Below are 14,649 nucleotides of genomic sequence, written 5' to 3' on the forward strand. Positions count from 1 at the left end.
AAACAGTAAAATATAGCATTATCACGGTGTTTAGGAGACAGACTGGAGTTGGGGGAGAATGAGGAAGTTTGAATTTGTGAGGAGATTTACCCCAAAGGAGAACATATGTAAATATAGAGCCTCATCAATCTGTATAGTGTATCCTTGAGTCTGGTCAGACACCAAAATGTACATGTTAGGGTAAGAGTCCATCAGGTCAGGCAAGAACCTGGGCGTCATAGCTGAACAATTCCCATAGTGCACATAGGGCTGGGAGATAAGTGAGTCCAAGGAGCCTTGTTGAGTATCGGGGCTTTCAGTGGAATGTCCAGAAGGGCTGTGCATCGGTAGGAGGGTGTTTGTTGCTCAGCTGCTAAGTTGTGTCCAACTCTTTGCAACCCCATGGACTGCACCCCAGGCTTCCCTGTCCTTCACCAGCTCCTAGAGTCTGCTCAAATTCATGTCCATTGAGTCAGTGACACCATCCAACCATCTCATTCTCTGTTGCCCCCTTCTCCTCCTGCCTGCAATCCTTCCCATCATCAGGGTCTTTTCCAATGAGTTGCCTCTTCGTATCAGGTGGCCAAAGTAGGAGGATTTAATTAGCCCAAAGTAAAGTCTACTCTAGATGCACCCAAATAAAACTTAAAAGTGAACACTGAACTAATTGACCTGATCCACAAGCTTTTAATTCAAAAGGAAATGAAAATGCATACATATATGTGGACACACCAGATACATACACACACCTGCACACACCTCAATGACATAAAATTTATAGCATGCAACCAAAAATTACTACACATGAAAAGATACAGACACAACCAGGAAAAAAATCAGATAATAGAAAGTCTCTCAGAAATGACATCAAAGGTAGAATCAGCAGATGAAGACCTTTCAGATGATATTGTATGCTGAATGGCTACATGTAAAAAAAAAAACATATCCTCATACTGTATACAAAAATAAACCAAAAATGAATTAAAGACCTAAATGTAAGACCTAAAACTATAACACTCCTAGAAGAAAATAAGGCAGAACACTCTTTGACATAAATCACAGCAATATTTTTTTAGATCTGTTTCCTAAGACAAAAGAATAAAGGCAAAAATTAACAAGTGACATAATTAAACTTAAAGGCTTTTGTAAAACAAAGAAAACCATGAGCAAAATGAAAAAAACCTTCTAAATGGGAAAAAATAGACAAATAAGATAACCAATAAGGGGCTAATAACCAAAATATGTAAATAGCACATGCAACTCAATATTAGATAAGCCAAACAGCTCAATTAAAGAATGGGCAAAAGACCTGAATAAACTATCTCCAAAGAAGATATATAGATGGCCATCAGACATAAGAAAAATGCTCAACATTACTAATCATCAGAGAAATACAAGTCAAAAGCACAATGAGGCATCACCTCACACCTGAAAGAACGGCTATCATCAAAAGTCTACAGATAACAAATATTGGCGAGGATGTACAGAAAAGCGAACCCTAATATGTTGTTGATGGGACTGTAAATTGGGGCAGCCATTATTGAAAACAGTATGGAGTCCTCAAAAAATTAAAAGTAGAATTACCACATGATCCAGTAATTCCATTGCTGGAAAGAAAGGAATGAAGAAAAGGAATATACTAATTAGAAAAGATACCTGCACCCCAATGTTCATAGTGGCATTATTTACAATTGCCAACATATGGAAGCAATCTTAAGCGTCCATCAACAGATGAATGAATAAAGAAAATGTGATGTATATATATACAATGGAATATCACTCAGCCATAAAAAAGAATGAAATTGTGACATCTGCAACAAAATGAATGGTCCGAAAGAGTATCATGCTTAAGGAAATAAGTCAGAGAAAGCCAAATGCTATATGTTATCACATATATTTGGAATCTAAAATCTAAAACATACTGAACTGTCTGCTCAGTTATGTCCAACTCTTTGTGACTCCATGGACTGAAGCCCACCAGGCTTCCCTGTCCATGGAATTTTCCAGGCAAGAATACTGGAGTGGATTGCCATTCCCTTCTCCAAAATCTAAAATAAATGAATATATATAACAAAACCGAAGCAGGCCCATGGATATAGAGACCAAACTAGAGGTCACCAGTGAGGTGACAAAAGAAGGGAGTGGTGAGATAGGAATATAGGATTGAGACACAAACTACTGTGTATAAAATAAGCAACAAGGACACATTCATTGTACAGCACAGGAAAATATAGCCAGTATTTTGTAGTAACTTTAAATGGAGTATAATCCATAAAAATATTGAATCACTATGTTATGCACCTGAAACTAACATAATATTTTAAACCACCTATACTTCACAATTTTTAAATTATTTTCTAATTATAAATTTATTTATTTTAATTGGAGGCTAATTACTTTACAATATTTAAAAGATAGTAGAAAAGACTTCTGTTCAAGATGTCAGAATAGAAGTATGTGTGCTCATCTCCTCCTGCGAGACCACCATAATCACAAGTAGCTATTGCACAACCATCAACAGATACTCCAAAGTATCTTCTTTGTCCAAAGAAGGAGGGGCACAATCAAGATAAAATCAAATCCCAACCTCACTGGATGGGCAACCCAGAAACTGGAGAAAAATAATACCAAAGAAGTTCTCCCACTGGAGTGATGGTTCTGAACCCCACGTCAGGCTTCCAACCTGGGGATCCAACAAAGGGCCTGGGAATCTGACCTTGAAGGCCAGCGGGATCTGATTACAAGACTTCCACAGGACTGAGGGAAATGGAGACTCCAGCCTGGAAGGTCACAAACAAAATCTTGTGTGCACCAAGACTCAGAGAAAAGCAGCAGTAACCCACAGGAAACTGAAGCAGAACTACCTGCTAGTGTTGGAGGGTCTCCTGTGCAGGTGTGGATCGGCAGAAGCTCCCTACAGGAAGCGGGGAAGAGGCAGCGGCAGTCTCGGAAGGTCCCCCTTGATGTAAATGCTCTTGAAGGTCACCAGTAACCAGACCAAGAGCCCACAGACCCAAGGGCTGGGTTGGCTCAGGCCAAAAAACTACCAGGGAGGGGACACAACCCCACCCATCAGCAGGTAATTGAATTAAAGCTGTTCTGAGCAAAGCTCTGCCCACTAGAGCAAGACTAGTTTTTCCCATTAGCAGTCCCTCCCATCAGGAGGCTTACACAAGCCTCTTTCTTAGCCTCCTCCATCAGCGGGCAGACAGAAGAAGTAAGAAGAACCACAGTCCCACAGTGACTAAAACAAAAGCCACATTGAAGAAAGTTAATCAGCATGAAAAAGCAGGAAGTTGTGTCCGGATGAGGGGACAAGATCAAACCCCAGAAAAACAACTAAATGAACTGAAGATAGGTAACCTTCCAGAAAAAGAATTCAGAATGACAGTGAGTATGATTCAGGATCTGGGAAAAAGAATGGAAGACCTACAAGAGCTAAAGAACAAACAAACAGAGATGAATAATACACTAGAAGGAATCCATAGCAGAATGACTGAGGCTGAAGAACAGATAAATGACCTGGAGGACAGAATGGTGGAAATCACTGCCACAGAACAGAATATAGAAAATAGAATGAAAAGAAATGAAGACTGCCTAAGAGACCTCTAAGTGAAGTCGCTCAGTCGTGTCCGACTCTGCGACCCCATGGACTGTAGCCCACCAGACTCCTCCATCCATGGGATTTTTCAGGCAAGATACTGGAGTGGGTTGCCATTTCCTTCTCCAGGAGATCTTCCCGACCCAGGGGTTGAACCCTAGGTCTCCGGCATTGTAGGCAGACGCTTTACCGTCTGAGCCACCAGGGAAGTCCGAGGACAACATTAAACACCTCAACATTCACATTACAGGGGTCCCAGAAGAAGACAGAGAGAAAGGATCTAAGAAAATATTTGAAGAGCTAATAGCTGAGAACTTCTCTAACATGGGAAAGGAAATAGTCAGCCAAGTCCAGGAGCACAGAAAGTCCCAGGCAGGATAAACCCCGGGAGGAACACACTGAGACACAGCGTAATCAAACTGACAAAAATTAAAGACAGAGATAAAGTGTTAAAAGCAACAAGGGGGAAAAGACAAATAACCTACAAGGGAACGCCCCTTAGGCTATCAGCTGATTTCTTAACTAAACTTGTAAGCCAGAAGAGAGTGGCATGATATATTTAAAGTGATGAAAAGGAAGCAACTACAATCAAGAATACTCTACCAAGCAAGACTCTCCTTAGGGTTTGATGGAGAAATCAAAAGCTTTCCAGACAAGCAAAAGTTAAGAGAACTCAGCACAACCAAATCAACTGTAAAACAAATGCTAAAGGAACTTGTCTAGGCAGGAAACAAGAGAAGGAAAAGATCTACCTATAGAAAATAAACCCCAAACAAGAAAATAGTAATAGGATCATATATATATTGATAATTAACTTAAATGTAAATGGATTAAATATACCAACCAAAAGACACAGACTGGCTGAGCAGATGAAAACATGTGCACATATGTACTTCCACTTACCACATCACTCTGCTTGATCCCCCAAACTGTATGTAATTATTGTATATTGTTAGGTTAATCATGTTCCCACTATGGCTTGCAACAGTAATTATCTTTCATTTTTTGTCTGGCTATTGATTGTGAAAACTGATCAACCTCTTTTACTATTGTAATTATGTAACCACTAAAACCATAATCACAGAAAACTAGCCAATCTGATCACACTGACCATAGTCGTGTCTAACTCAATGAAACTAAGCCATGCCGTGTGGGGCCACCCAAGACGGTCGGGTCATGGTGGAGCGGTCTGACAGAATGTGGTCCACTGGAGTAGGGAATGGCAAACCACTTCAGTATTCTTGCCTTGAGAACCCCATGAACAGTATGAGAAGGCAAAATGATAGGATACTGAAAGAGGAACTCCCCAGGTTCCTGGGAGGGATTGGGGGCAGAGGAGAAGGGGACGACAGAGGATGAGATGGTTGGATGGCATCACTGACTCAATGGACATGAGTTTGAGTAAACTCTGGGAGTTGGTGATGGACAGGGAGGCCTGGCGTGCTGCGGTTCATGGGGTCACAGAGAGTTGGACACGACTGAGCGACTGAACGGAACTGAACTGAACCTTTACTCACTTAGTACCATTGTATCACGACTGGTCAACAGAAAATAGAAATCTATATCACCAAAAGTAGCATTTAATAGAAAAACCTGTAATCATTTTTAAAAATCCAGATGCATATCAGTATTACCTTGGAATTCTCTGAAAAATACAAATGTCCAGATGTTACTTGTTTGTTTTTTTTTTTTGGCCAGAGTTTCAGATATGTTTCTAATGAGCAGCGATGTTTAAAAACAACTGGACTCTATGAGGATCTTTTACTTTTATCTAGTTTGTTTCAAATTTTCTATTTTACATTCAGTGCTCCCATTTCATTTAGTTTGTTTTCCAATTTCTCCACCTCCTCTTTTTTTTTTTCCGATGTTCTTTCTCAAGCCTTTAACAAGCATTGTAGAAATTTTTTTGTATGCATATGTATATGAATAATATAGAGCTTCCCTGATAGCTCAGTTGGTAAAGAATCCACCTGCAATGCAGGAGACCCTGGTTCAATTCCTGGGTCGGGAAGATCCCCTGGAGAAGGGAAAGGCTACCCACTCCAGTATTCTGGCCTGGAGAATTCCAAAGATTATATAGTCCATAGGGTTGCAAAGAGTTGGACACAACTGAGTGACTTTCACTTTCACATATAAATAATATGTATAATATATATATTTTTGAAAATTTATGAATTTTTGCCCAAGTAAAAAATTTATGACATTTTTATTTCACCTGACTGACTTAGTATGAATAGAATGCTAGATTTCTAATTTTAAAAATAGATATGCAACAAGCAACAATGGTTTACTCTATAGCACAGGGAACAAAGTCAATATCTTATTATAACCTATAATGGAAAATAATTTCAAAAATAGTATATGTGTATCTGTATAACTGAATCACACAAGAAAAGAATCTACTTTTTGAAATTCAGTAATGTTTATCTTTTTGTCAGTTTTTCTAAATGGCCTATAGAAACCAAATAACAAATGAGATACAAAATTTTAAATATAGTTGTGTAGGATATAAGATTACTATAAATATAAAACTATTGTATTTAAATTATTAATGAAATCATTCAAGACACATCTATTCTTATTTTTTCTGCAATTGATTAAATAGTCTCAGAGAAATACTAATATGTCTCACTATGATTATATATTTTTTCCTTTCCCTTACATTTCTTCTCATCTTTGCTTTACGTATCTTTGTTTCTCTGTTGTTAGGTGTGTAATGGTTTATGATGTCTATTTCCTTTGTGAATTGTACCTTTTATCATTAAAAATATCATCTTTGTTTAAAAAAACAAAAAGATGGAAGAAAGAAAGATATTGTAAGTATTCTAAAATATTTCAAGGAAAACATGAGTATAATTAGAAATACAAAAGTAGAACCAAATAGAACTTCTAACATTAAAAAACATGTGAAATGAAAAATCAAATAAATGGTCTTAGCTGCAGAAGAAAAGATCCATGGTCTTGATTCGCCACAAATATCAAGCATGCAAAATAACAGACAAAGAAGGGATAAAAATTGATGCGGGGGGCGGGGGGGAAAGGCAGAACATCAATAAGCTGTGGAAGTATCTAGCATATCAACATGTATATAATTGAAGTCCCAGAATAAAGGAACAGAAAAATCATTTGGAGAAATAAAGACTACAAATGTACTATATCTGGTAACAACTACAGCCTCTAGAGACCAGATAACCTACTCCTTTATCATTACTTCTTTTATTACCTAGAAAGGGTCTATGATCCTCTGGATCGCAGAAAAAGCCAGAAAATTCCAAAAAAAATCTACTTCTGCTTCACTGACTATGCTAAAACCTTTGACTGTGTGGATCACGACAAACTGGAAAATTCTGAAATTCTGAAAGAGATAGGAATACCAGACCATCTTACCTGTCTCCTGAGAAACCTGTATATGGGGCCAGAAGCAGCAGTTAGAATAGGACATGGAACAATGAGCTGGCTTGAAATTGGGAAAGGAGTACATCAAGACCGTATATTGTCACCCTGCTTATTTAACCTATATGCTGAGTACATCATGCAAAATGCTGGGCTGTATACTCACAAGCTGGAATCAAGACTGCTGGGACAAATAGCAACAACCTCAGATATGCAGATGATATCACTCTAATGGTAGAAAGTGAAGAGGAACTAAAGAGTTTCTTCATGAAGGTGAAACAGGAGAGTGTAAAAGCTGGCTTAAAAACTCAACTTGCAAAAAATGAAGACCATGGCATCTGGTCCCATCACATCATGGCAAATAGATGGGGAAAAATGATAGATGGGGCAAACAGTGAAAGATTTTATTTTATTGGGCTTTAAAATCACTGTGGACAGTGACTGCAGCCACAAAATTAAAAGATACTTGCTGCTTGGAATAAAAGCTATAAAAAAACCTAGACAGCATATTAAAAAGCAGAGACACTACTTTGCCAACAAAGGTCCCTATTGTCAAACCTATGGTTTTTCCAGTAATCATGTACAAATGTAAGACTTGGACCATAAAGAAGGCTGAGAGCCACAGAATTGATGTTTTTGAATTGTGGTGTTGGAGAAGACTCTTCAGAGTCTCTTGGACTGCAAGGAGATCAAACCAATCAATCCTAAAGAATATCAACCCTGAATATTCATTGGAAGGACTGATGCTGAAGCTGAAGCTCCAGTACTTTGGTCACCTAATGTGAAGAGCTGACTCATTGGAAAAGACCCTGATGCAGAGAAAGATTGAGAGCAGGAGGAGAAAGGGGTGACAGAGGATGAGACGGTTGGATGGTAACACTGACTCAATGGACATGAATTTGAGTAAACTCCAGAAGATAGTGAAGGACAGGGAAGCCTGGCATTTTGCAGTTCATGGGGTCGCAAAGTGTCAGACACAATTTAGCAACTGAACAACAACAGACTAGGAGGAGATATTGTAAATACATACTATTTCTCACAAAGTGCTCAGTACAGAGTCTATGAAAAATTTCTACAAATCAATAATAAAAAGGTAGAGCAAAATGGAACAACAGACTGGTTACAGATAGGAAAAGGAGTACATCAAAGCTGTATATTGTCACCCTGCTTATTTAACTTATATGCAGAGTACATCATGAGAAACACTGGGCTGGAGGAAGCACAAGCTGGAATCAAGATTTCCGGGAGAAATATCAATAACCTCAGATATGCAGATGACACCACCCTTATGGCAGAAAGTGAAGAAGAACTAAAGAGCCTCTTGATGAAAGTGAAAGAGGATAGTGAAAAAGTTGGCTTAAAACTCCACATTCAGAAAACTAAGATCATGGCATCTGGTCCCATCACTTCATGGCAAATAGATAGGGAAACAGTGGAAACAGGGGCAGATTTTATTATTTTGGGCTCCAAAATCACTGCAGATGGTGACTGCAGCCATGAAATTAAAAGATGTTTACTCCTTGGAAGGAAAGTTATGGCCAACCTGGACAGCATATTAAAAAGCAGAGACATTACTTTGTCAACAAAGGTCCTCTCGTCAAGGCTATGGTTTTTCCAATAGTCATGTATAGATGTGAGAGATGGACTATAAAGAAAGCTGAGCACTGAAGAATAGATGCTTTTGAACTGTGGTGTTGGAGAACATTCTTGAGAGTCCCTTGGACTGCAAGGAGATCCAACCAGTCCATCCTAAAGGAAATCAGTCCTGGGTGTTGATGGGAAGGACTGATGCTGAAGCTGAAATTCCAATACTTTGGCCACCTGATGCGAAGAACTAACTCATTGGAAAAGACTCCGAAGCTGGTAAAGATTGAAGGCAGGAGGAGAAGGGGATGACAGAGGATGAGATGGTTGAATGGCATCACCGACTCAATGGACATGAGTTTGAGTAAACTCTGGGAGTTGGTGATGGACAGGGAGGCCTGGCGTGCTGTGGTTCATGGGGTTGTGAAGAGTCGGACACGACTGAGCGACTGAACTGAACTGAACTGAAGACTGTCAGGTTACAGCATCTATAACTGACAGGAATTTTGGCAGAAAAAAAAAAACTGGCTCCATCTTTTAAGAAGACTGAGCTAATATAATTTTAATGAAGTCCATAGAATTTTAATTTTAATCCAATGTGATGAGTAAAAATAGATCAAAGTCTATATTACAATGAAAGACAATAATGAGAAAAGAAAGGAGAGTCAGATAGAAATCAAGAATAACAAAGATGGGCAGGGGATGAAATAAAACAACCAAGACAGGGAAATACCAAGTGATGAGAGAGACCAAGATGAAGAAATAAACAGAGAAACAAAAGTGAAGAGTTGAAAGAGAGAGAGAGACAGACAGACAGACAGAGAGGAACAGAGAAATGAGTAAGAGGTATGGAGAGAGGAAATCAGACACAGTGTGGACAATTCTCAAATACACTTGAGAAAGGATATAGTAAGAAGAGACACAAGGATCCTGGGAGAGAGAAGAGGTCAGCCCACACTTCTCTGTCTCCCCGCTCATTCATCCCTCTTAAATTTTTTTTTTTTAAAAAGCAAATTCCCTATCTCAATCATATTCACTTTGCTATAATAGGAATTGAAACATAAGGTTTCAACTTCAATATACAATGGGGAAAAGATGGAAGTTGTTAGCATATGTGTAGAATAAAAGTTAATGCCCCTCTAGAATCCTTCTGTCTGTTCCTACATCCTTTCTCAAGCTGATTTGAGAGTTATCCACACTGTACTCAAGAAGAAATTGATCTAATGAGACAAAGCTTTGAATCAACAGTAGGAAACTGATCAGCTCCATGCCATTCCCCTCAAGCCCCAAAGGACATCCTTCAAGTAACACAAGGATACTTCCTCCCCGTCCTGGTTCAGAATACTCTATCAACTCTCGGAGAGAATACCTGCACCCTTCAAGTCCCAGCCACAGCCTGGTCAGGGGCAGTGTCTTGCTCACCTCTGTCATTTGGGCATGCAGCGCAGGGTATGGTACACAAAAGTCATCAGTAAGTGTTAAGTGAATAAGTACACTGGTTCTAGACACACTGGTTTTTCCAGTGGTCATGTATGGATGTGAGAGTTGGACTGTGAAGAAAGCTGAGTGCCGAAGAATTGATGCTTTTGAACTGTGGTGTTGGAGAAGACTCTTGAGAGTCCCTTGGACTGCAAGGAGATCCAACCAGTCCATCCTGAAGGAGATCAGTCCTGGGTGTTCATTGGAAGGACTGATGCTGAAGCTGAAACTCCAATACTTTGGCCACCTGATGTGAAGAACTGACTCATTGGAAAAGACCCTGATGCTGGGAAAGATTGAGGGCAGGAGAAGGGGATGACAGAGGATGAGGTGGCTGGATGGCATCACCGATGCATTGGACATGAGTTTGAGTAAGCTCCAGGAGTTGGTGATGGACAGGGAGGCCTGGCGTGGTGCAGTCCATGGGGTCACAAAGAACTGGACACGATTGAGCAACTGAACTGACTGTACAAGGACTGTCATTGCATCGTTAAGTATCCCAGGGCTTAGCACAGAACCGGCACACAGTAGGGACCCAATTAATCTGTGAAGAATAAATAAACATACCTTTCTGGGCTTTGATTAGTTCTTTCCCAATTGCCAGAGTCACAAAGGCTGTGCCATTCAGAACTATGTCAGTTATTGTCTTCCAAGCATTAGGAGAGAGTCTTTCGGAGGGAGAAATAAAATTCCCTGCTGCGTTGTTTATCACAACCTAATAAGTGAATAACGCAAGTGACAGGAACTTAGATGAGGAAGAATATTTTTCCTAAAGGGCTTTTATTTCTGAAACTTATCCAAATAATATAGTAAAACTCAAGTTCATAGTCTGTTATGAAACAATACCGTGAGATTTGGTTCAGTTTTACCTTCTGTGAGCCTGAAAATTTCCTATTATTTACCAAATTTTGGAATTCTAATCCCTGTCTCAAAATTAGGGTAGAGTCTATTATTAAAAATATACATATAGATTAAGCATGTCTAGGATGTGATTATTTATTTCGAGGAATCTCAGTTAAAGTGCCTTTAATTTCTGGTATCATTTTGGCTTAATTTAGCTAATGAAATTCTTGGTTGATGACCTGCTTCTTCAATAACAATAAAAATTCCACTTAGTTCTATAGTCGATATTGATATGTCCAAAAATATATTTAACATAGAAAAGTGCTCTCTTTGAGACTACTGGAGAAATGGCCTCTTTCCAATATGTGAACCAAACAAAAGCAAAACATCCATGTATATCTCAGGTCTTATAAGGAGAAATCTGTAGCTTTTTTGTAGGTTTCCTTGTTTGTATTATTCTCCTCTATGGACAGAGATAATCGAAAATTATAAAGAAAAGCAAAGAACATGAATCATTTAAACTAAATATTGTGCTCTTGGATAGCTACTCTTATTTCTTAATCTCATTAAATAAAGTGAAATTAAGTTTGTTCTATATGACTGTAAATGTATTTTTAAAGTATTCCTGAAAGGAAATAGTATAGCAGTCTACCTACTCTGTTCCCTAGCAAAAAGAGCTGGCTTGTTGCTAGCAAAGGAAAACAGGGGCTTCTTAACACAGGACTTGCTCAGCATCAATATTTTATTTCGTTAATACACCTTGGTAGGTGCTATCAACATCAAACACCTCATACCATCGCCTCATCACCATCAAACTTACATCAGGGTGTCCGAAGACTTTGATCGTCTCTGACACAGCGTTTTGCACCATATCAGGGTCCCTCACATCACACTGAATTGCATGAACCTGCAAAATAACAAAAAGAAAAAAGATTTCTACATTTTTTCAGACTTCTTAATCCATAAGCATGAGTTACTGACTTAAGCATGTTATAATTCCTAAATCTGATTTAAATAACTTTTTAATGTACCTTATTTCCAGTTTGAGAAGATATCTGTTCCGCAGTTGCTTTCAAAACATCAATTTTTCTAGAAATAAACACATGGTACTTTGTATGAGTTCTGAAATAACTTCATGTTATATTTTTCTTTTTAATTTCATAAATTAAGAAAGAGAATTTACAGCTTAAAGACATGCATTTTGAGGACAATAGAAAAGCTAAATCTATAAACAAGTTAGTTTGAGTGCATTTATTTTCCGGAAGTTAAATTTAATCAATTTTCATATATCTGACAATAATTGATAGAATTACTATTAAGCCAGTTCAATTTTAAATTATTTCCTTAATTATATTCTCTTCTATGTGTTTTCTTGCCGAGGCATACTTTAGAAGGACAATACATTCCTGGAATGATGTAAGCTGAGGTTAAACTATTTTTTAAAAATCTATGCTGTATATAAAATCTATGTTACCAGATTTTATACCAAATTGATGGGTTTGGACAACCTATATGTATTCAGAATCTTACAGTCTTCAGAAAAAAATATACACAAAAAAGCAATGTAAATCACATAGTATTACAAAGAAAATAATATATTAACACCCTTAAAAACACTGCAACATAAAAAATAAATGTTCTGGCCAATTTGCATTAAAAGAAACATCTGAAAGAAATTCCTTTGGGCCCTTATAAATTACACAGTGACTTATCCAGACTATTACTTAACCTATCTAAAAATTTATAGTATTCCAAACTGAAAGAAGGGATAGATTTTTTGGCCAGTCTCTAAACTTCTAACTTGAATAGCTATAAGATACAAGGAAATGCCTAAATAAATTCTTTCCACAAGGCCTCCCCCTTCCTACACTCATCACAATAGATGTTTTGAAATATTTGCCCATCTTATAGGAAATGGAAGCATTCTATCCTGGTGCAAGGTTAACTATCTACTGAATCAGTGATTATAATCACTCTCATTGAAAACAAAGGAGCCTCAATAGAGTACTTTATTACTTTATACACAGAAAAAATTCTGTCACTGAATTTATAAAGTATATTATCAGTTCCATCATCAATCATTACTTCTATCATCACAAATAATAACTGACTTTTTCCAAGGAGATTTAAATAATCTGAAGAATATTTCATAGGGATCAAACAAATCTGGCAAAAAGTGTTTTCAACACTGTAGCACAGAATTATTCCATCAATGGACTCTTGACAGGCAACTCACTGAGACTCACTTACCGGCTGGCTATCACACACTGAGCACCCAGGCTGGACAGATAAGTTGTCATTCCTTTTCCAAGGCCAGTGCCTCCCCCGGTAATAAATGCCACTTTTCCTTGAAAACTATTGGGTGGTAGCATCACTTTTGGAAAAGGTGGAAAGAATTTAGACCACACAGCTTCATTGTTTTGATATAATGTTTTTGTTCCATAACTGAAAAACTAATAGAAAAAAAATGAATTGAAATATGCATACTTGTATTCCCACAAAAGATATGAGTTTTTAAATTTATTCTTTAATATTAGTCAAATTCTTGGATTAACACAAACACTGTAAACATACTGGTACTGTATTTAATCAATTTTTATACTTTTTCTGTTGGAATGTTAAGTAACATAGAATGCTTTAAAGCATGGGCTTTGGAGCTAGTCTACACAGGAGAGAACTTTCTCCCTAATCATACAACCTTCAGCGGTTATTTAATCTCTATTTGCCTCAATTTCTTCTATAATTGGAAATAATGACAGAACCTTCCTCACAGGTCATTATAAGGATTTCATGAGACAATATAAACAATAAACTTAGAAAATTGTATAGCACATAGAAAACGTGTTATATATGCTGGCATTGTTAGTTTATGTGTTTAGTTTCAAGTTAACTTAAAAAGAGCTTAAAGCATGTTTGTCTTTTAACAAGAACAACTTGGAAAAAAATCACATTCCATCTTTTGAATCACTTAAGAACATTATAAAAGTCCTCTATAAGGTTTATCAAATCAAATGCCTCTTCTCATGTTGTCTTTGAATAATAAATTTAGAACGGGAAAAAATACTTGTAATAATTAAAATGGGGGAAAATATAAAATCATTTTCGACTAAAAAAGTATTTGCACTGCTCTATCTTATATTTTACAGCTACTCATGTTGCTTATTGAAAACACTGCTATTCTCTCATTTTTAATTATGAAAACAAACTTTTAAGTGTTAAACACAGTAACAGATAAAGAGCCAATAATATTCATTAAGAGTTTATCACGTATCAGGATTAGAAACTAATTGTCACCACCCCATGAAATAGGTATTATTTTTATCCCCATTGTACAGGAGGGGCCCAGAGAAGTTAAATATGTTGCCCAAGTTGCAAAACCAAGATTATAAAACCTTGCATGTTGTCTCTCTATATTCATTGAGATCCTACTGAGTTTAATGATCACACTATTTGGGTATCTGATATTCCCCATCAGGTCATGGTTGTAAGATTAAAACTTCAGAATATATAATTTCCCACTAGAGCATTCTTATACATTAAATGGGCTGTCATTATTTGTCTTGAGATATCTAGAAATTTACTGTAAAGAAATAGAAATGTAGTCAATAACTTAGGATAAGGCTATTCACAAGCAGAAATTGAACAAGAAAATGCTTATAATATGATGAGGGAAAAAAAGAGAAATATACGGGATGTCCTGAACTATAAATAAAAATATATGCTTAGAAAAATGACTAGAAGGAAATAACAACAGTAAGTAGTGGATTCAA

At 37.3% G+C, this 14,649-nt stretch overlaps 1 protein-coding gene across 1 annotated transcript in view; it reads right to left on the reverse strand.

The window, feature by feature from the left end:
- DECR1 (2,4-dienoyl-CoA reductase 1) overlaps positions 1–14,649 on the reverse strand; it is a 41,151-nt gene that overhangs the window by 9,398 nt on the left and 17,104 nt on the right. Inside the window, exons 2-5 of the mRNA XM_043483699.1 lie at positions 13,130–13,332; positions 11,911–11,968; positions 11,700–11,786; positions 10,604–10,751 (exon numbers count right to left, since the gene is read on the reverse strand). Of these exons, the coding sequence (XP_043339634.1) occupies positions 10,604–10,751; positions 11,700–11,786; positions 11,911–11,968; positions 13,130–13,332 (496 nt within the window). The remainder of the gene's footprint in view (positions 1–10,603; positions 10,752–11,699; positions 11,787–11,910; positions 11,969–13,129; positions 13,333–14,649) is intronic.

Source organism: Cervus canadensis, chromosome 12, assembly GCF_019320065.1.
Source record: "Cervus canadensis isolate Bull #8, Minnesota chromosome 12, ASM1932006v1, whole genome shotgun sequence".
Classification (NCBI taxonomy): Eukaryota; Metazoa; Chordata; class Mammalia; order Artiodactyla; family Cervidae; genus Cervus; species Cervus canadensis.